Here is a 23,055-nt window from a genome sequence, read left to right as displayed (position 1 = left end):
ACTGAGCTGAGGCTGACTGGTCTGCAGTTCCCAGGATTCTCCTTCTTCCCCTTTTTAAAGATGGACACTATATTTGCCTTTTTCCAATCGTATGTGACATCCCCCAATTGCTACGGGTTTTCAAAGATAATGGCCAATAGCTCTGCAGTCGCATTAGCCAACTGCCTCAGCACCCTTGGATGCATTGCATCTAGCCCCATGGACTTGTGCATGTTTGGCTGTTCTAAATAGTCTTAACCTGTTCTTTCACCACTGTGGGCTGCTCACCTTCTCCCCAGACTGTGCTGACCAGGGCAGCAGTCTGGGAGCTGACCTTATCTGTGAAGACCAGGGCAAAAAATGCATTGAGTACTTCAGTTTTTTCCACATCATCTGTCACTAAGTTGCCTCCCCCATTCAGTAAGGGTCCCACACTTTCCCTGACCTTGTTCTTGTTGCTAACATACCTGTAGAAACCCTTCTTGTTACCCTTCACATCCCTTGCTAGCTGCAACTCCAGTTGTGCTTTGGCCTTCCTCATTACACCCCTGCATGCTGAAGCAATATATTTATACTCCTCCCTAGTCATCTGTCCAAGTTTCCACTTCTTGTAAGCTTCCTTTTTTGTGTTTAAGCTCATTGAAGATTTCTCTGTTAAACCAAGATGGTTGCCTGCCATATTTGCTATTCTTTCTGCACATCGGGATGGTTTGTTCCTGCGCCCTCAATAAGGCTCCTTTAAAATACAGCCAGCTCTCCTGGACTCCTTTCCCCCTCATATTAGCCCCTCAGGGGGTCTGCCCATCAGTTCCCTGAGAGAGTCAAAGTCTGCTTTTCTGAAGTCTAGGGTCCATATTCTGCTGCTCTTCAGATAAGTGTGTTAGCCTGATGGATCTCTTTCTGACCCTGGGCAAAAAATTGCAGGTACGCCTAGCAAAGGAAAAACAGAGGAGCCTTCCACAACTCTTACCTACCTGGGGACTGAACTAGGCACACTAATGGGTATATCACGACTCCCTCAGGATAAGCTTCAAGAGCTCCCAGGCTTGATTAGGAGAGGCAGAGCATCTAGGAAAGTTACACTTTGGGAGCTCAATCCATTATTGGGCTTCTTAATTTTGCCTACTGGATGGTAGCCCTGGGGCAACTTGTGGTGAGTTTCTAGAAGGGTGAAGGAGGATTTGGGGGTGTGGGAGCAGTCTCTGAGCCATTTTGGTGGAATGTCTATTGTGGGGAGGGAGGAATGGATACTTGAGGCTGATTTAAAGATCCACTCACATGCTTCAGGAGGTATGGGTTTGGGGGTATTTTACCAAGGGAGGTAATGTGCCCAGAGATGGCGCTCCACCTGGATACAAAAATAGTGCAGGATTTAACATTTCTGGATTTTTTTCCTCCATTTTGGTCATTTGGGAAATAGAGTTAGCTAATAAAAAGGTATGTTTCTGACGGGACCACATGGCCGTGATACATGTTATCAATAGCCAGTTGTCCAGATCAAACAGAGTTATGAGATTGGTGGTAGGGCATTTATGCTACAATGTTTAAGCTTTGACATCTTTTCTCTTCCAAACATGTGCCTGGGGTTGATAACGGCATAGCAGATGCTCACTGTCATAAATATAAAGGGAAGGGTAAACACCTTTAAATCCCTCCTGGCCAGAGGCAAAACACTTTCACCTGTAAAGGGTTAAGAAGCAAAGACAACCTCGCTGGCACCTGACCAAAATGAGCAATGAGGAGACAAGATACTTTCAAAGCTGGAATGGGGGGAGAGAAACAAAGGCTCTCTCGGTCTGTGTGTTGCCTTTGCCGGGACCAGAGCAGGAATGCAGGTCAGAACTCCTGTGAAGGGTTAATAAGCAATCTAGCTAGATACGCGTTAGAGTCTGTTTTGTTTAAATGGCTGATAAAACAAGCTGTGCTGAATGGAATGTATATTCCTGTTTTTGTGTCTTTTTGTAACTTAAGGTTTTGCTTAGAGGAATTTTCTATGTTTTGAGTCTGATTACCCTGTAAGGTATTTACCATCCTGATTTTACAGAGGTGATTCTTTCACTTTTTCTTCAATTAAAATTCTTCTTTTAAGAACCTGATTGCTTTTTCATTGTTCTTAAGATCCAAGGGTTTGGGTCTGTGTTCACCTATGCAAATTGGAGAGGATTTTTATCAAGCTTTCCCCAGGAAAGGGGGTGTAGAGTTTGGGGAGGATTTTGGGGTGGGGGGAAAGATGTTTCCAAGTGGGCTCTTTCCCTGTAATATATTTGTTAGACGCTTGGTGGTGGCAGCAATAAAGTCCAAGGGCAAAAGGTAAAATAGTTCATACCGTGGGGAAGTTTTAATCTAAGCTGGTAAAAATAAGCTTAGGGGGTTTTTCATGCACGTCCCCACATCTGAACCCTAGAGTTCAGAGTGGGGAAGGAACCTTGACAATTTGTCTCATTTTCAGATGGGCAGATTCTGGGAGCCAGAATCAGGAGCTAGCAAGGAACCTGAATGGATGCCACTAGCATTGTGGAAACTTGGAATATGATGGCTGTCAGGATAGTGCGGAGATCAGTGGCTCCATAAACATTGTGGAGCTATGAGAGAAGTTTTAATGATTTTGTGCAATTTTGGGAGTGGGAGGGCCTGTCACCGATATAGCCCATTATGGAGGAATGGGGGCTGCAGTACATCCCTTTAGCAACCTGACAACCATCTCCACTTGCCTAGCAGCCCTTACATTTGCCAGTAGGCTGAATGATTACCCAGATCCTGCTAATGGGTTTTTAGTTCAGAGATTTCTAACAGGGTGGTCTAGAGGCACCAGCCCTATAGAAGATACCCATCCCATCCCGGGTAATATGCTCAGGGATATGGTATGGATTCTAGAGCCGTGTGTTATTGTGAACAAGATGCAACCTTGTTTGGGGTGGCATTTCTGGTAGTGTTTTTTTGAGCTTTTAGGATCAGCGAACTAGTACCTGGGTCCTGTAGGGACTCTCCTGGATGGGCTTTGGAACTGAGGGATACATATTGGGAGAGGCAATCTGTGATATTAACCTCAAGGAGGTGAAATACGGGGGTGCATCCATTATTCTATAGGAGGCTTGGGTGCATCCATTATTCTACAGGAGGGTGGTGAGCTTGGGATGTGCCCTGTGGAGACTGTGAGGGCATATATGGAAATAAGTCAGGGTGTGATGGGCCCTTCTTGATTCACCAGGATGGGAGTCCCCTCACAACATACCAGTTTGTTACAGTTTTAAGACGGGGACTGATCAAGTTGGGGCTTCCAGCGCATGAATTTGGTTCCCACTCATTCAGAAGCGACTAAGCTGGTTCTGGGGGCTAGTGCAATTCAGGCAATTGGGCGTTGACATAAAGCATACTGAATGCATGTGAGACCACAGTTGGGGAATCAGCATTCCTTTTCCTTTGTGCTTTCATTCCAGATGCTGGCACATGGGCCTGGCTGATGGTGTGGATTTGCGGTCACGCTGTTGTTTACTGGGCACATAGGTAGGCTTCCAGGTTGTCGGGAGGTTCACTGCTGGGCCTCGTGGTGAAGCAGTCTTGAGCTGGTGTGGGAGGAAGGGCATGTTATGAGACAAGCTCTTGCCCCTTCTATACACCATTATGGCCCCTGAGCCTACAGCAGATATGATTGTGATTCACCTCAGGGAAAATAATTTGGGAACATTTAAAGTGGTGTACTTAATGATTAGAGCTCAGAAGGACTTGGGGCAGATCCTGGAACTTTTCCTAGGAGTAAAAATTATTTGGTTGGACATGACGGGTGTGGCAGGCAGTTGTGAAGTCCCCTCAGGTTGACAAGGCTAGGAGGTATGTAAATAGGGAGGTGGCCAAATTTACAGTTGGCAAAGTCGGGGGAGGGGCGGGCTGGTAATTTTTAATCTGGACATAGCATACAGGGCACCAGAATTATTCAGGGAGGTTGGGGTCCACTTGTCAGACTTTGGAGCTGACTCCTTTTTGGTCCATATTAAAGAGGGCACTTAGTAGAAGTCTGGAAACCCAGCTAGGTATGGGGGGCAGAGGGAGGATGGCAGCCAACTAATTGCTGGTGCCTTCTTGTGGTGAATGTCCAGTGCATGTCCTTTCTAGGGAATAGATACAGTGGTCACATAACATGGATTGGTAAAGGATTTAAAGGAGGTATTCCTTAAAGGAGTAGAAACATGAGGGGTTTGGGGCTCCTCTGATTGATATGGCAGGGAGCCAAACTCTCCTTCCTTTATAGCTCCCTTAACCCTCATTTAAGAGGGTATGGTGAGGTCCCATCGGCGTGTTGACTGGAGACCAGGATGGGTAAAGAGGGAGGGCTGACAGAAGACCTCTAGGTATATGCAAATGATTATGGAATTACCTGCATAGTACACTTTTATTGGCTGGACACTTCCTGACACTTAGGCTATGTCTACACTACCGCAGGATCGATGCTGCTGCAATCAATGCACCGGGGATCAATTAAGTGGGTCTAGTGAAGACCCATTGAATCGACAGCAGAGCACTCTCCGGTTGACTCTGGTACTCCATCGAGAGCAAGAGGAGTAAGGTAAGTCCATGGGAGAGCATTTCTTGTCAACCCAGTGTAGTACAGACACTGCAGTAAGTCAACCTAAGCTATGTCAACTCCATCTATGTTATTCACGTAGGCTATGTCTACACTACCGGAGTAAGTAGACCTAAGTTACACTACTCCAGCTATGTAAATAATGTAGCTGGAGTAGACATAGCTTGGGTCAACTTACTGCGGTGTTTACACCATGCTGGGTAGATGGGAGACACTCTCCCATCGACTCACCTTACTCCTCTCATTCCCAGTGGAATACCGGAGTCAACTGGAGAGTGCTCTGCAATCAATTTAGCGGGTCCTCACTAGAGCCACTAAATCGACCCCTGGTGTATCGATCACAGCAGCATCAGTCCTGCGGAAGTGTAGACATAGCCGTAGCTGGAGCAGAATAACTTATGTTGATTTACCCTGGAAGTGTAGACAAAGCCTTGGGAATAAAGTTGTGGCCTAATTAAACAACATCCAGTGTCTCTTTTCCTCCTTCCAGCATAGTTAGAAAATGAAGCCTTTTGTGACCTGTGTCAATTACTGGAAAATCATATGAGGAGATTTCCTAATGTATTGTTAGCCTGTTTAATTATTGCACAGCTTATTATACAGCTAGAAACAACAATCATAGAATCACAGAATATCAGGGTTGGAAGGGACCTCAGGAGGTCATCTAGTCCAACCCCCTGCTCAAAGCAGGACCGATCCCTGACTAAATCATCCCAGCCAGGGCTTTGTCAAGCCTGACCTTAAAAACTTCTAGGGAAGGAGATTCCACCACCTCCCTAGGTAACACATTCCAGTGTTTCACCACCCTTCTAGTGAAAAAGTTTTTCCTAATATTCAACCTAAATCTCTCCCACTGCAACTTGAGACCATTACTCCTTGTTCTGTCATCTGCTACCACTGAGAACAATCTAGATCCATCCTCTTTGGAACCCCCTTTCAAGTAGTTGAAAGCAGCTATCAAATCCCCCCTCATTCTTCTGTTCTGAAGACTAAACATCCCCAGTTCCCTCAGCCTCTCCTCATAAGTCATGTGTTCCAGTCCCCCAATAATTTTTGTTGCCCTCCGCTGGACTCTTTCCAATTTTTCCACATCCTTCTTGTAGTGTGGGGCCCAAAACTGGACACAGTACTCCAATGTCGAATAGAGGGCAACGATCACATCCCTCGATCTGCTGGCAATGCCCCTACTTATACATCCCAAAATGCCATTGGCCTTCGTGGCAACAACGGCACACTGTTGACTCATATCCAGCTTCTTGTCCACTGTAACCCCTAGGTCCTTTTCTGCAGAACTGCTGCCTAGCCATTCGGTCCCTAGTCTGTAGCGGTGCATGGGATTCTTCCGTCCTAAGTGCAGGACTCTGCACTTGTCCTTATTGAACCTCTTCAGATTTCTTTTGGCCCAATCCTCCAATTTGTCTAGGTCCCTCTGGATCCTATCCATACCCTCCAGTGTATCTACCTCTCCCCCAGCTTAAGTGTCATCCGCGAACTTGCTGAGGGTGCAATCCATCCCATCATCCAGATCATTAATGAATGTTGAATAAAGCCAGCCCCAGGACCAACCCCTGGCACACTCCGCTTGATACCGGCTGCCAACTAGACATGGAGCCATTGATCACTACCTGTTGAGCCTGACAATCTAGCCAGCTTTCTATCCACCTTATAGTCCATTCATCCAGCCCATACTTCTTTAACTTGCTGGCAAGAATACTGTGGGAAGAAGAGAGAGCTCAGTGTGTCTAATGTGATCTTGCTGAACCATAACTAGTTGATCTATGGATTAATGGTATTACATTGTTCTTATTTGGGATCCTGTTGTATTGCATGAACAGGAGTCCTCAACTGGAGTTGTGTTGGACATACAGAAAAATGATGTTTGTTACAATGGGCTAAGTTGATGTGATGTTCTGATTTCCTACTAGCATTCCTAACGGGGAGGAATTAAGGCTACATCTGTGTCTTGTTTGAGAAGAATAAAACTTTCTCTTCATGTCCTGTTTTTCTCACATTTCTCACATTTTCAAAAAACAAAAATCTCTAAAACTTTTTGCAGGACTGGTGCAAGGGAAGATAAATATTTCCTGATTTGTCCTAACATTTCAAGGATTTAAACTAGCATTGAGGAAGGTCATGATGGCCAAAACCTCAACTTCATTGTAACATAATTTTGGAGAGTTGCAATTTCCCTAGTGATTTTTCTTTTACTCCTGACAGTGTAATTTTTGAGAGGAGTGACAGGACAGAGAGAGTAAATATGCCATCAAATATATGCTTCCTTGAACGTAAGTACTAATAAAATTATGAAATTAAAGTATTGTGTACAGACTTCAAAGGGTGTGGTCATGGTTTAGGAGAGCCTAACGGCTCTGACAGAGTTTCAGTTATTAGTTTCTCCCCTCCAACTCACTCCTCCATGCCCTTTATTTTGGTTGGAAGGGGCAGAGGAGAGGAGGAGCCTGATAGCTGAAGGTTTGTCAAAACCCCAGCTACCACCAGCTGTCCCATAGGCTGGCAGATAAAAGTAGAAATTTGCTGAAGAACTGGTTCATCAGACTGGATCATCTGGCAGGGAGGTTGAAGACCTGGACTCACAGGCAGTGGGTATCACTGGAGACTGGGTAGAAGCTCAAGTCATGGGAATGAGGCACATTAGGGGGACATTTAAGTCCTCCCAGTAATGCTACTTTAACAGTCCGCCAGACTCCAAAGGTGCTCACTGCTCCTCACACAGGTGTTGTTCTGAACCATAGTAGCTTCTCCCTCTAACAAACCACCATGATTCACCAGAGAGCAGCTATGCTCTGGCAAGCCTCCAGGAGTCCATGAGCCTGGAAGTTCTACTCAGGAGTCTGAATCTCATCTCTGGGCAATACCACATGGCTATAGATAGCTCTGTGGATTTCATCTCATCTACAACTTTCCCACCCAGTTCAACTCCCTGTTGAGCCCCTTGTACTGTACTGTGACGCTATGCATGATCCAACTCCGTGCTTATGCCCTCCACTGAGCCCTTCATGTACTCCCATATCTCTGCTCCTCTCCCACTCCCTCACAACACACACTGTCATTTCCCTGGCTCCCCATGGCCATGCTTTTTGGAATCAGAAGAAGAAATCTCTTCTTCCAGTGATTGTGCAATAACTTCCTGTTTGCTGACATTTCCAAAGGTTGTTCCCCAAAATAATCTGAATGAATTCTGTGTTTTTATTGGTCTGATACTGGCACTAGTGTGTGCCCAAAGGGAGTCCTCCGATAGGTGTGTGTTATGTCTGCACCACCTCTAATATTGGAATTATGAGTGAGCAAAAAAAGAGAGAAGAATTTTCAAACTATAGGCACCCCCTGTATTTGAAGAGACAGTAATTCCAGAACCCCTCCTCCCCACTTTCAGTATCTCGGTAAATTGGTAGGAAATATTCTACCTTGGCCCAAGAAGCATTCTACCAATTTTCAGCTCAATAAGTCTTTATTTGCAAAGTTAAGGGTGTGTGCACATGTCGAAAATAGGGTGTAGTATGGAAGTGACATTGAAAGCATCCTTGTGGAATACAACCCACCACAAGGGCTCAGTTCAGAGGAAACAATCCAGATACCAATGGGAGATGAAGAAGTCTTATAAAATCATGAGTTGCACATTTAACTTCATATAGAGCCCTTTGTAAGGTCCACACTTATGCCCCCTCCTTTTAACTTTTTCATTTATTTATTTACTTTGCAATGAGACCACTGCTCCAGAATATCTTGGGCTATAAATTAAGTCATCAGGGTATCATGTTTACCTCCTGATTAGTACCAAGTGTTCTAGGGAGAATTCACCTGCTGTGCTGCCGAACAGGAATGTCCTAATGGAATGACAACGTAGCAAAGGGCAATGGAGGGCCAGCAGTGAAGAAGTAATTATGGTACAATAAGTATATCTTTCTAGGTAAGTGGGGTGGATCTGCATGAAAGAAAACAGTGGAAAAGTGAAGGTTGGTAATGGGACCTGGGAGGAGGAAGGTGGCTCAGGAAAAATGAGTGTGAGAGGATGGTAGAGGAGTGAGAGCTAGGGAGGATATGTGATTTCTGAGGGGAGGGAGTCAGTGACAACTATACTGTTCTCTTGAGCTTTATGTACTATTTTGCTGACACTACTGCAAATGAAGTTCAGTTATATTTGTGACAGAGGCTCCCTAGCAGTTCTCGACTCACTCAGTTCCCGGCATTCATTTAAGGCAAAAGAGCTCTCATTTTCCCTCTGCAGAACACCAGGACCATTAGCTGTTCTGAGAAGGACTGTGAAAAATACACCAGCTACTGTTGAAGGTGCAAGATATGTTAAAAAAACCCCAACTTTTAAAATCATTGTGTATTTGTTTACATTTTTAAAAAATGAATTTTATCTGCCCACTGACATTTTGATAGACTCCAGCCCATTCTTTCACACAAATGCAACATTGTGTCTCTGATGCATCCTAGTGCTGTGGTTGCTGCACAAAAACTGATTTTTTTCTGATGTCTCACTGTATCCATGTGATTTGCCAACAGTCACATGGTAGGTGAGATTACCACTGGTTTTCTATATAAATAGAATAGGAGTTATGTGGGTAGGAAAATGTTGACTTTTTAATGGATTCTTCTGTACGTTTCCATTTTCATAGGAATACAGCGATGTACTTACTGTGTGACTCTAGTAGTTCTCCGTTAACTTACTGTGCAGTCCAGCTGTAAGCCAGATAAGCTTCTCTGATACACTTCCTGATTATGTAGAGAACTGGCAGAATGCCTCAAGGTTTGCTGGGAGAAGGAAGCACATGTGGATCAGCCCCTGCGTGCACATAGGGTGCAGAGTGCTCGTCCCAGTATTAGCTCTGATATAGCTGATAGTGCAGGAGGCAGTGAAGCCGTAGCTCTAGTCTGCTCCCTTCTGGACATCTGTTATCACTCATGGCACTAACACTTCCCCTTTGTGCATAGGAATAGAAGGGTGTGGGATTCTGGCTGTCTCTTGTGCAGAAATGTAATGGGCAGCAGGTTTATAATGAATCCATATGCTGCAGGCAACAGACACCAGACAAATTACCCCACCTCTGTGGAATCAGAACTAGAATCATCCAGCACCTCCTAAAATAGGCTTCTACAATGTGAACTGTAGTACCTGGGCCCCTTATCTTCTCTGTGAGCCAGCCACTTGGCAACAGTATCATCTCACATGATAAGGGAGAATGGTTCACTGGCTTCATACAGACTAACACGGCTGCTACTTTGAAACAGCTCATGATCAGTAATTCTAGAGTGCTGTTATCAAAGATCTTTGTTTGAAAATGCAAATTTTAATAGCTGTAGAACAATAATTGTTTGCTATTTTAGAGACCATATTGTTCATTGTTTGAATATGATCTTCTGTATGGAGATTGCATAGATAATAGCTGCATTTATAACTGAACCTTACATAACTGGATACAGTGCATATTGCTCTTTTGTCTTCCAGCCTAACATTCGCAAATTAGACTCCCTCAGTTCTACCTAATTGTTGATAATTCTTTGCCGTTTCTGTCCCTTAACCAAGTATAAAATGTTTTAACAACTCCTCTTTTTTCTCTGAGTTGATTTCATTTAACCCTTCTATTTTCTTCTGTCTTGTTGAAATGCATATCAGTGACAAATAGTTCCTTTTAAATGTTAAAGATACTTCCTTCCCTTTTGGGATTTCTAAGTATTGTCAGTTCAAATATGAGCTTTTTCTTTGCTACTCTCCCAATCACATTTTAATTAATGTACATCAGACATTCTCTTTGTTGTTTTTAACAGTTAATTAAAAAGAGAAGCTATATAAAAATCCTTAGCACTCAAAACTGATTATATTATTAATCATAATGACTGATGATCCTATAAACTGCCACACTCTTCCAATATGTCTTAATTCTAACACATTTTTTAAGCTATAGTACATTCTGAGATTTTCTCTGTAGACCAGTCTATTGTCTATATTTGAATGCATCAAAAGGACTCAGTCCTGTACGCTGATCTACCTGGGCATACCCCCACAATGAGACTTCATTTTCAGTGGGACTTCCAGTGGAAAAAAGGATCCACCCACATGGATCAGCTTCCAGGATTAGGGTTTCAATAATGAGGCTTTTCTGTATTAACACTTACTTTAAGAAAATAAAAGGAGTGCTTGTGGCACCTTAGAGACGAACAAATTTATTTGAGCATAAGCTTTCGTGAGCTACAGCTCACTTCATTGGATGCATTCAGTTTTTCCACTGAATGCATCCGATGAAGTGAGCTGTAGCTCACGAAAGCTTATGCTCAAATAAATTTGTTAGTCTCTAAGGTGCCACAAGTACTCCTTTTCTTTTTGTGAATACAGACTAACACGACTACTACTCTGAAACCTGTCTTTAAGAAAATAGATACAGTTTGATATGCTGGCATGATAAGAATGGCAAGGTGTTGAGATTTGATGGAATATTATGGAAATCGTTGTACTGAATCTGCTGCAGGAGAGTTTGGAATTGTTGGTATGTGGCCCTGATTCAGCCTATCATCACAGCCATTTTTTTTTTTAGCATTTACACCAAGTTCCTGAAGCATTAAACATTTCTATATGAGGAATCCCAGGACTATGATAGAAATTAGCATTTTTCCTCTCTCAAAAAGCCAATTACATATCTAAAAGGCTGACCACTGCACTAATTTTAAGGTCCTTTACTGGGGAATCAATGCCTGTCTATCAGAGTCAACCACTATCTCAGTATCTGCTTTTCTTGCTGTTCAGAGTCCTCCACACACAACACCACACACATTCATTTTCATTAAGGACTCTTTAATTCCTCTCAGATTCAGTAATATTAACACCGAATGTGTTACAGGATGTATTGTCATACATTATATTCAGCTAGCTGTATCATGCTTGTGGATCTGTGATATTTTACACTTTCACTGACTTTATGTTTCATGTCTAAGGAATCTCTTGTGAAACAATTGTTTACCATAAAGAATCCTTCTTGCCAAAAGGTTTAAAAAAATCAAACTCTTCTATAATGTTAGCTTCCTTTTGCTCCCCTCTCTCATACATACACCTCATTTATGGGTTTTTTTTTTTGTTTTTGTTTTTCCTGAATCACAGTGTTGGCCTTGTTTAAACGACCTCAGTTTTGAAGGGTTCACCTATGATTGGGTCAGAAGGCCATTATTTAATACTGTTTCGCTAATATGCTAGTTGACCACAAAAAGTCATTTGCTGCTACCCAGGGTGGATGGGATTTTTCAGTACTAGATTATTACTTCAAATTATGATAAGGAAATATGACTTTAGCCTTAATAAATGGTAATCTTTCCCTTTATTTTGTGTTGAACTGTCTGATATACATTGCCTTCAGCTGGATGCAATCAGAACTACCCAGCTATGTGTCATGTTAAGAAAGAGTCTCTTCTTGTTCAGGTGGGAGGAGGTGGTTCTGAGTTCTAGCCCCACTGCCCCTGTAGAGCTCTGAGGACGTTAGGAGGCCACAGAATACTTACAATATGCATTGTCAATCACAGAAACTCCCTTTAAAAGGATGCTAAAAATTGAAAAATGCACACCTAAAAAGGACTATGTTAGTGATGTGCAAAGTTCAGGGGACTGGTTCAGATATCCAGCCCATCTGCTTGTCCTTCTGTATGACTCTTTAGGGCTATATCACGATTGAACTACAGTCCTACAGAAGGGCTGGTGCACCGCTGCACCCCCAGGGGGAGTATTGGGAAGTATTGATGTTGCGCTGAGAAGAATATAATTTGCTGCACTTCTTTGAAGGTTCAGCATAGTCACCCCACTCACTTTTGGTTGGCATGTGGGGGAGACTGGTTAGAGTAATGTTTCCACATACTTCCCATTTGGGCTTTTTAAAATGGTCTGGAGACCTTATGAATAGAGATTGAGGTACTTCCTGATTCCAGGCAGGCTAGAAATACAGACTTTCTTGAAATATTTTGATACTTTTGGTTCTGAAAGTGAGTAAGAAATGGACAACAAAACATAAATGCATTTGAGCCTCAGAAAAAGTTTGGTTTGAGGGTCAGGTGAAGGTCCAGCTAAGCTCTAAGTTTATCCAAACCAGTTCTCTCATTCCTAAGATTTCTACCATATACCTTCTGTTGTGAAGCACTCAATATAGTTACAATGGTGACATGTTGCATATAAGTACCTGCATCAATCATAGGTTAAAATAATAGATTGCAGCATAACTACACTATAAGTGGATAAAACATGGAAAGCCTCCATTTACTTACTTTTAAAATACAGTGTTAAATGGTTGCTGACAAATGATCATAAAATGAATTTGAACTTATAACAATTGTTTGTAGTTTGAACAGAATGTCTAGAGATTTTTGGTATGAGCTTTGCGTAGACTGCATAGACTGTCGGTCCTTCATCAGTTGAGACTGAGCCGACCACAACACGTCTTCCAATCTTCTCTTATTCTGGCCATCCTTCACCATGCTTGTCCATATCTCTTTGTTAGGAAATCATCCCACCTCTTTGGAGGCCGACCACATGGCCGTTTCTGTTCTCACGGATACCACTCGGAAAAAGCTGCGGTCTATCTGTTGTCGCTGAGTCAGGCCACATGTCCCACCCACTGCTTTTTGCTGAGCCTACTTTCAACAACAACGTCTCGCACTCCAGACTGCTGCCTAATTATTTCACTGGGGATGTGATCGTGGAGCGAAATGTCCAGAAATCTTTGTTTCATTGCCCTCTGTGTGACAGACAGTTGATATTCTTCAGTCTTTGTCAGTGACCATGTTTCGCTGCCATATAACATCGCTGGAAGCACGGTTGAGTTAAAAAGATTTGCACAAGTTGTTTTGCTGATCTTTCCTTGGAGGATGTCCTTGATGTTATTGAATGTGCACCATCCAACTTTTTTTCTGCACGACAGTTCGCCTTTCTGATCATGGCGCATGTTGACTTCCTGGCCCAAATAAACATATTTATCAACCTCTTGGATCTGCTCTCCTCCAAGAGTTATTTGGGTTCTTGGCAGAACATCTGATCTCATGTATTTTGTTTTTGACTAGTTCATTTTTAATCCAACTTGACTACTTTTCGCATTCAGTTCTTTAAGCATTCTCTCAAGCTGGGCTATATTTTCGGCTATCAGTACTATATCATCTGTGAACCTGAGATGATTTAGCCGCTCGCCGTTGATATTAATCCAGCCTTTCAAGTCTGCTAGTTGAAAAACCAATTCGAGACAGGCTGTGAATAATTTTGGTGAAACAGTATCTCCTTGTTTCACACCTTTCTTGATGGGGATTCGGAGGGGAGTATCGAACAGCGATATGTCCGTGCTGCAGCCAGAGTTCGCTTCCTTTAGTAATGTGATATATTTCATGCTGATGCCCTGTTCTGAAAGAGCTTCAAGAATGGCGTTAGTCTCTATGCTGTCGAAAGCCTTCTTGTATTCCACGAAGGCAATGCACAAAGGGAACTTGTATTCCCTTGAATGCTCTAGTAGTTGGTTTAGAGTGAAGATGTGGTCTCTCATGCTGTAATTCCTTCAAAAGCCGGCCTGCTCTCTAGGTTGCTGTTCATCCAGGTTTCGTGACAGTCAATTTGTTATTATTTTAGTGAACAACTTATAGATATGCAAAAGCAGGCAGATTGGGTGATAGTTCTTTAGATTTTCTCGATCGCCTTTCTTATGGAACAAGACGGTATTGAACTCTTTCCAACTGGACGTTATCTTCTGGATTTCCAGGTAGCAGCTAAACCTTTGGGTGAGAGCTTTCCAAAGTTCCTGACTTCCCACCTTATGCACTTCTGCTGTCAGACCGTCCTTGCCTGGAGCCTTCCCCTCTTTATTTTGATGGACTGCATGACGGACTTTGCTGATGAGAACCGGAAGTATGTGTTCATCGGTTTGGTGAAGTGATGGCCTTGGTACATCTATATGGGATGCAAACAGCTGGGTATAGAAATTGCCTCCACCTCTGTTCAATCGGTTACTGATTCTCCGTCCCTGTTCTTCAAAGCCGATAATGATGACCTTACAACTCCAGTTCCCATTTGCATTTTTTGAGACTTTTGCGATCTTCAGCAGCCTTTAGGAGCTTTTCAGTTCAAAATTTCTCAAAGTCTTCCTTCAACTTCATTCATATGAGCTTGCAGAGAGGGGAGTACTCAAGCCTGTCACTGCCATTTCTTTTCATTTTCCTCCTCTTGTCCAATAAAGTCTTTGTATTCTCCGAGATTCTTCCGCTAGCTCTTCTTGGTCTTTCATGCTCAGCTGATTTCACACACCGTTTCAGTCTCTTACTGAAGTTCTCATAATCATCGTTGCAGTCGTCCAGGAGGCTCCAATCTTCCCTAGAAATGTTTTCCTTCAGGATTGCCTCATCGAAAGCTACTGGTTGGCACCTTCTGTTTACCATACACAGCGCTCTTTTCTCCACCTTCACAGTGAACGTGAGTCTGGCTCTCAGTAGGCGATGATCGCTACCAATATTGAATGATGGCACTACTGATATATCCTGCACGATGCATCATCTATCGATCAGAAAGTAATTGATTTCATTTTTTGTCATCGCGTTTGGTGCAATCCAGGTCCATCTTCTGTTGGCCTTCTTTCAGAACCAGGTGTTACCAATGAACATTTTCCTCGTCTCTGCCAATATAGCTAGTCATTCTCTTTGCATGTTTCATTCTCCGATACCATACCTTCCTATGAACTTTTCACCCTCTCTCCCTCTTCCAACCTTGGCATTAAAATCTCCCATTACAATAGTTTATGTGGAACTCTGAACGAGGGTTTCCTCCAGTTGCTGATAGAATCCTTCCACATCATCGTCTTCTCATGCACTTGTGGGAGCATAGATCTGGATGATTTTGAGGGTACTATTTCGGTTCAATCAGAGGTAAAGCACCCCGATACACAATGACTTAAAATGACATGAGACAATTTTCGAAGACCATTCCTTGTTTATGATGAATCTGACTCCTCCAACTGTCCTCGTGCCTTCTCCTTTTCCTAGAATGTTATGCTTCCATCCCTCCAGCTGACCTCCATCTCCTTCTTTCCTCATGTTTCGCAAACACCCAGCACATCGCATGCTGTTTTTGCCTTTTCCTCCATGAGATGGTTTATTGATTCCTCCCTCGTCAGTGTTCTGCAGTTATAAGTGCACACTGAGAGTTGTCCAGTTTCCTTTTGGCGACCTGGCACCTGAGATTCTTTGCAGCCTCTCATCGTTTGAATGCCTCGCTGCCTCCGGAGTGGGGATAGAGGAACGTGCAGAGAACTGAGACTTGGTTTTCCATGTTGTTTTAGCCATTGTTTTCAGCCACCAGAGCTTTGCAATATTGCAAAATTTTCACAAAACCAACCCAAGTCATTTCACACAGGTAGGTCCACCAAAAGGCAACTCCCAGATGTGGATCTCCAACCTCATCCTCCGCTGAAGATATTCTAGATATTCTAGCTAAGTCATGATACAGGCCCCCAAAGTCTTTTAACATTATACCATAGCAAGTAGCTACTCACTTCCACAAGTGGAATCCCACATTGCTTTCTTCCTCCAACACTTTGACTGTTCTCTCATTTTCTAATTTTCAGGGTGGAGGGAGTTGGAATTCGCCACTCCTTCAGTACACCACTCCTGACAATTGTAATTGCTGAGAAACTCTGGGCTTTATTCGTCACTGAGTTACACCCGTTCTATGCTGGTTTAACTCTATGCCAGTTGGCAATTGTCCCAAAGTGACTGTTCACTAGCTGAGACCAGCCAGAGTCCAGTAGCACTCCAGCAAAACCCTTTGCTGCTGTTAGCATGCCCCATATGATGGGCCTTGGGGTGTGTGGTGCAAGACCAGGCTATGCCAGCTTAGCTGAGAGCTCCCCTATGCCTGTGGAACTCTCAGCTGACCAGACACAGCCTGACTATTGCCTGCACTTTTGTTACACTGTACTCAGTCCTGAGGTGAAGTTTTGACCCCCATTGAAGTCAGTGTGAGTTTTGCCATTGACTTCAACAGGCCAGGATTTTATCCCTGCTTCTTAAAATAGCCATCTAATGTTAATCAGTGTTAAACATTTAACTGAACATTTACCTTTGTAATTTGGTTTGATTAATTTTACATAGGTTAGCTGGCACTGACGGACAGTTTATATTGTGATGCAAGTAATAACGTCCTTTCAATGGCCTTTCTCTACAAGTAACAATGGCCTTTCTCTACAAGTTTTTTAGGTTTATTATAATGCTGGCAACATTGCATGAAAACTTGCTTGATGTAATTATATCATATTGTCTCATTTTTTCCAGCACATGTTAAAGAAAAAAAAATAGAAGCTAAAGTAGATTTATGAGAATATTTTTGGAGGAACTTTATATCAATTGTTGTTCAACTGTTTTGTAGGGAGTGCTGGAACGCCTGTTATTTTCAATGAAAATGGAGATGCACCTGGGCGCTATGATATATTTCAGTATCAAATGACCAACAAAAGTGCAGAATACAAAGTAATTGGTCACTGGACAAATCAACTTCACCTAACTGTAAGTAGCAGGCTGATTACATAGTTCTCATTAATGAGAAGTTAGAGCATTTGAGCTTTCATTTAAAAAACATATATTATTTTTTATAATTGTCAGCAGCAAGAAAATTCCCATTTTTCTCCTAAGCAAGGGAGCTAAAACAATATCTTGTATTTTAGCACAGATTTCCCCTTGTGTTCCTCTGTTCTGTTAAACTGTATTGTAGAATCTTCTCTATAGCCAGGTAGGGGTAATGGAAGTTTCTTCTTCATAAGTAGGCTATTACACAAAAAGATTGGATGTACACCACTCATGTCCTTGATGCAAATGGATGCAATGTCCTTGAAGTCAAGGGGCAGATTTGTCCAGCAATCACTCCTGACTTCAGATCACCCACATGAAAGCGAAGTACAGGGCTACTGTGCCGCCAGACCAATAAAATGTTAATTTCTGAACATAAAAAAGGGAGAGGCTGGAATGAAGTTATGGCTATATATTTATACTGTTAATTTGGATAACAATTCAACAAGAACAATAAATAGCCCAGATTCATGCGTTAAGGTGCCATGAAATGAAAATATACATTTCTTCTGTGGTTAGCTGTTGTACATAGTGTTCATTTGGGCTGTGGGAACATTTCACATCAAAACCTGAAAGCGAGCAGTTTTACCAGATCCTGGGTTTTAGTATGAATCCAAACCACTGTTCAGGCTTTAGGGAACATCAAAGAAGAATTGAGCTGACTGGGGATCCTCCTTCCCAAAAGAAATCTGATGAGGTTCAATAAGGATAAGTGCAGGGTCCTACACTTAGGACAGAAGAATCCAATGCACCGCTACAGACTAGGGGCCGAATGGCTAGGCAGCAGTTCTGCGGAAAAGGACCTAGGGGTGACAGTGGATGAGAAGCTGGATATGAGTCAGCAGTGTGCCCTTGTTGCCAAGAAGGCCAATGGCATTTTGGGATGTATAAGTAGGGGCATAGAGAGCAGATTGAGGGACGTGATCGTTCCCCTCTATTCGACATTGGTGAGGCCTCATCTGGAGTACTGTGTCCAGTTTTGGGCCCCACACTACAAGAAGGATGTGGATAAATTGGAGAGAGTCCAGCAAAGGGCAACAAAAATGATTAGGGGTCTGGAACACATGACTTATGAGGAGAGGCTGAGGGAGCTGGGATTGTTTAGTCTGCAGAAGAGAAGAATGAGGGGGGATTTGATAGCTGCTTTCAACTACCTGAAAGGGGGTTCCAAAGAGGATGGCTCTAGACTGTTCTCAATGGTAGTAGATGACAGAACGAGGAGTAATGGTTTCAAGTTGCAGTGGGGGAGGTTTAGATTGGATATTAGGAAAAACTTTTTCACTAAGAGGGTGGTGAAACACTGGAATGCGTTACCTAGGGAGGTGGTAGAATCTCCTTCCTTAGAGGTTTTTAAGGTCAGGCTTGACAAAGCCCTGGCTGGGATGATTTAACTGGGAATTGGTCCTGCTTCGAGCAGGGGGTTGGACTAGATGACCTTCTGGGGTCCCTTCCAACCCTGATATTCTATGATTCTATGATTCCCCTTCACAGAATGCTGTTCTCCTCATTATATCCACCCTCCCAATAGATACCAAATCCCTTCATACCCTTCATGCACCCTGCTTAATTCAGGTAGTCCCAAAACCATCCCTACCTGGTGGTCTCTGCTGGTGAAGAAAAGGCCAACAATCCTTTCCCCACGCCATCAGATCTTCAGAAAATGGCTGGCTGGCTGGTCTGCTCCCCATCTAGCACGTTTTTTGTTTGGTTGGGTTTTTTTGAGTGGAAATCTAAGTCTAATCCATAAAATGCAGGTGAATTGGCAGCCAATTCTGTCACCATCAGTAGTTAAACTTGGAATTGCTCTTAAGATCCATTGCTGCCTCACTGAAGACACTTTACCTCCCTCTGGAGTATATTTTCAGCAGAAAACACCATATCAAATGGGGAATCCCTGCAACAAGGGATAGGGCCAGCTATGCACACCCCAAAGATGCAGATAGCTACAACCTAAAGAGGAGAGGCCATGGAACATCACCTTTCCTTCAGAAAATAGCACAATGTAAGGAGGAGGGGAAATTATGATCATAGGAGGAGGGTGCTGAAATTCACCAGGTTCAGTGTAAACCCCCAAAAAACTTACAGGGTTTGGTGTGAGGTTGGTTTGGAGTCTCTGTAGTGCTTAATTTGTGCCAGGGCTCATGAGGGCTGAGCCCCAGCACCTCTAAACTTGACCATTCATAGCCTCAGTACCCCTGGGCTTGCTGCATCAGTTATGAATGTAAAAAAAAATTGCTTGAGCTCCAGTACTTCTTTCATTACAAATTAAGCTCTGGGTCTCTGCAAACGTGAAACACAAAATGAACTTAAGGAATTGTGAACCTTGATGACTGGATCCACCCATTGGATCCTGATATCATGCAAACCTCAAAGAGTTGGTTTCACACAGCTCTGGTTTTCAGTATAACAGGTACATAAATAATAACAAAAACAAAGCTATAAGTATTTACAAATTATTGTTCCTTTGAGACTACTTTGCAGTAATTATCAGAGTGCTACCAATATTATAGCTTCCCCTTTTCAGCCACAGCTCTGATAAATCACCTTACCATATCTACTATTAAGTTTCTATTGCTGCTTGGCCAGACACTATTGGTTTATTTTTGGGGCCCAAATAGAAGCCTACAAATATGCAGCCTTTGACAACAGGTTATGTGCCTGTATTATCTCCTTCCTGTAGTCTTCTATGAAAGGGAGAGTTCCTCTTTGTATCAGTCTGCTGAGTAGTGTAAGAGAAATAGGAGACGTGAAAGAGAAGTGCTCAACAACATAAGGAGAAATGTACTAGCCAGGTCCTGAACACATGAGAACAAGAACTTGAAACTAAATTTGTGTTCCTTACAGTTTTGGGATAGATTCCATATTCCATGAAATGCTACAGTTTCGGTAGCATGATATAGCTTGTCGGTGAAGAGAAATATTTCTATTTAAATATTTACACTTTTCATAATTATTTGTGCTTTGTTCTGTTTGATTTAGTTGTAACTGCATTCATGTTTTCTTCCAGAAAAAGATGACTAAAGCTCCCATTCAGTCTTTTAGCTTTTCAGTCCTGTTGCTGCTGGTTGTTTGTTCTTTTCTATATAGCGCCTGTATGTCATTGTCATATGGTAATTATGATGGTGTGTGAAATATAAGGTGAGGCTGGCAAGTACCAGGGAGTACTGAAAACACTGTTACAAGTGAAAACACTGAATACAAGCACACCTGTGTCTGCTACAATCTTGTCCTCCCATCTCTTTCTCTCCTACTTCCTCTCCTATTTATTTCTTATTCACCTGCCACATATTGTCTAAATTTTAGATTATAAACTCTCTGGGGCAGGGACTGTTTCCGTGTAATCGTGTTTGCAAAGTGCCTAGTGCAATGGGTCCTAATCCCTGTTTGGATCCTTAGCCACTCGCACAATAGAAATAAATTAATTATTGATGATGATGATAGATTTTGTTTAGGCCCTATTTCCTTTTTCACCAAGCTTAGTTCATGGGTGGGTGTTATTTTATCTACTGGTTACCTATTGTAACAAAATAATATATTTCTTTCACTAGACAACATTTATTGGGCACTGGGTAACCTTTACTGATAATTACCAGCACTGTTAATCATCACACTGCAAACCATATTATAGTCTTTGATCCCCAGTGGAATTTCCATTGATGGCAATGGGTGTATCAAAGGCAATATACTGGTGTAAGATAATAGACCAACTTTTTACATTACTGACCTACAAAGGACAGGCCTTTTTATTTCAATATCTTTCTCACCCTCCAGAGTGGATACCTTCCTTTTAATGAAGCTACATTACATACCCAGTTGTTAAATGACTGCGATTTTTAATGAATATTAACCAAATATCATCTATAATACCTAACACTAAATTTTTTCATCAGTAGATTTCAAAGTGCTTTACAAAGGAGGTAAGTACAGTATCATCACCCCCATTTTACAGAAGGAATACTGCCCAAGGGGACCCAGCAGGCCAGAAACTAGAACTCAGGTCCCTGCTGTGCCACTCTAACGTTTGATGCATGATGCTACACTTCTGTTCATATGGTCTATTCCAGCTTTTGCCGACATTTTCATTTCAAACTGCTTCATAAGCTAATACACTTTTCTCATAAATCTACTTTATTCAGTAAATGCCATACTTCAATGAACTATATTTTTTTGAGCAGGATAGTGAAACTTCATAAAAGTTTTGTGTCTATTCTTAGGGCTTTCTCTGTGAACAATCAATAGCCACTGTTAAGTTTAGCTAAGGATTAGTACATTTCTCTGTTGTGGAGTATTGAACTAGAATTTTTTTTCAGGATTGTCCCCGATATTTTTTCTATCAGATTTTGGCTGCAGTGCATCAGACTACCCTCTTGTCTGGTCCTGACTCTAAGCCAGACCTTCAGGATTTGTGTGCTGGGACCTTTGGTTCTTCAAAAGTTTTCACTGGTTCCTCAGGGTCTCATTGGCAACTTGTCCCTCTTTTTGTGTGATATTGGCTTTCACATGGTGCAGAAAATACTAACACTAGTATTTAGATAGAGTATTTAGATAAAGACTCTATATCGAATCCCTAAAGGTTTGTTTGTTAGCAGACTTGACCGGCTTCAGAGCTTCTTCTAGCTATGATATGGGTTTCTTCCTTTAATCTTCAGCTTTCCTTCAGGCTGACTGACCTTTCAGATTCCCTCTGCAGCAGCTATAGCTTCCAGAATCAGGGTTTATGATTACTGCTCAACACTGAACCAACAAGAATAAACACTTTAACCTGACAATGCTAATATGGAAGCAAAACATCTGGCAAACACAATATAGAAGTCAAAATATAAAAAAGCATAGTTAGCTCCTATATATACACTTGAAAACAAGAACAGAATTTTCTTTGGCTTGGAGACATCAGACACTTGACCTTTACCAGACCAATCTGAATGCAGATGCTTAAAGCTGTCAAATGAATATCACAAACCCAAAGAGCCTGATTCTCATTCACAATAAGGCCATGTTTTACCGCTGTGGCAGTGTACATTTACACCCACTTTAAAATCCCTTTACACTCCCAGACTCCTGTAAAAGGGGCTCAGTATAAATAATAACCAGACACAAAGCACTTGATTTTTATATTATGATGACAGAAATTTAGGGCTATTATAAAGTATGATCTTTGACAATAAGTTAAGTGTCTGTTTGTGATTTCCATTTCTTTATTACTAGTAGCAGGCAAGGTATTTCAGAGCAAACATTGAAAGAAGTAATATTTGCATAAAAAGGTGCTCATATTCATAACAAATAAGAAACACATAAAGGACGGGAGTTTTATTTCCACCAGAAAATCATGTTTTATTCATTTAGCTACAGTACTCTGCATACCAGGTCAGATGTAGTACTTCCCAACAAATGTGTGGGTTTAGCAAATTTGAGCCCTCAGCCATGTAATCTCCACAGGAGGAAAGCTGTTAAAAACAAGCTAGCAGTCCTTGGTATTTATGAATTGGCAAATGTACTTCCTTCTATGATTAATAATGAATCCCCTTTTAGAACTTGTGTCACTTAGTAGTATGTGTTGTAACATGAGTGCTAGCTAGAAATGCTTACTGACCGCTTCTCTCAACTGCAGTAACTAGACAAATTCCTGAGCCAGGAAGATCAGATTCAAATCTGAACTTGAAGTTGGTCATGTTGACCTGGGCTTTGGTTTGACCCAGGATTTAGAACAGCTAATATTTGGGGCTTGGTTGAGGCTATGAAAAGCTGAAGCAAAGGCACACTGGAATTATCACCATCTTTGAGATGCAAGACAAGAAGACATCTAAACATAATAAAACTTTTCAGTGAAACACAGGGAGGTTTATGAAAAACTCTACTTAACATTAGATTTCTTTCCTCCTACACTGAATAGAAGTTAGGGAAGAAAA

At 42.2% G+C, this 23,055-nt stretch overlaps 1 protein-coding gene across 7 annotated transcripts in view; it reads left to right on the top strand.

Moving 5' to 3' along the window:
* GRM8 (glutamate metabotropic receptor 8) overlaps positions 1-23,055 on the top strand; it is a 455,163-nt gene that overhangs the window by 352,287 nt on the left and 79,821 nt on the right. For 6 of the 7 annotated variants that reach the window (XM_073328251.1, XM_073328250.1, XM_073328248.1 and 3 more), the window contains one exon: positions 16,953-17,089. The exons of the other annotated variant lie outside the window; for it this stretch is intronic. In XM_073328251.1, coding sequence (XP_073184352.1) covers positions 16,953-17,089 — 137 coding nt within the window. The remainder of the gene's footprint in view (positions 1-16,952; positions 17,090-23,055) is intronic. 7 annotated transcript variants of the gene reach the window in all.

Source organism: Lepidochelys kempii, chromosome 1, assembly GCF_965140265.1.
Source record: "Lepidochelys kempii isolate rLepKem1 chromosome 1, rLepKem1.hap2, whole genome shotgun sequence".
In the NCBI taxonomy this organism is placed as follows: Eukaryota; Metazoa; Chordata; order Testudines; family Cheloniidae; genus Lepidochelys; species Lepidochelys kempii.
The sequence above is the reverse complement of the archived record's forward strand: the minus strand, read 5'-3'. Positions and strand labels throughout refer to the sequence as shown.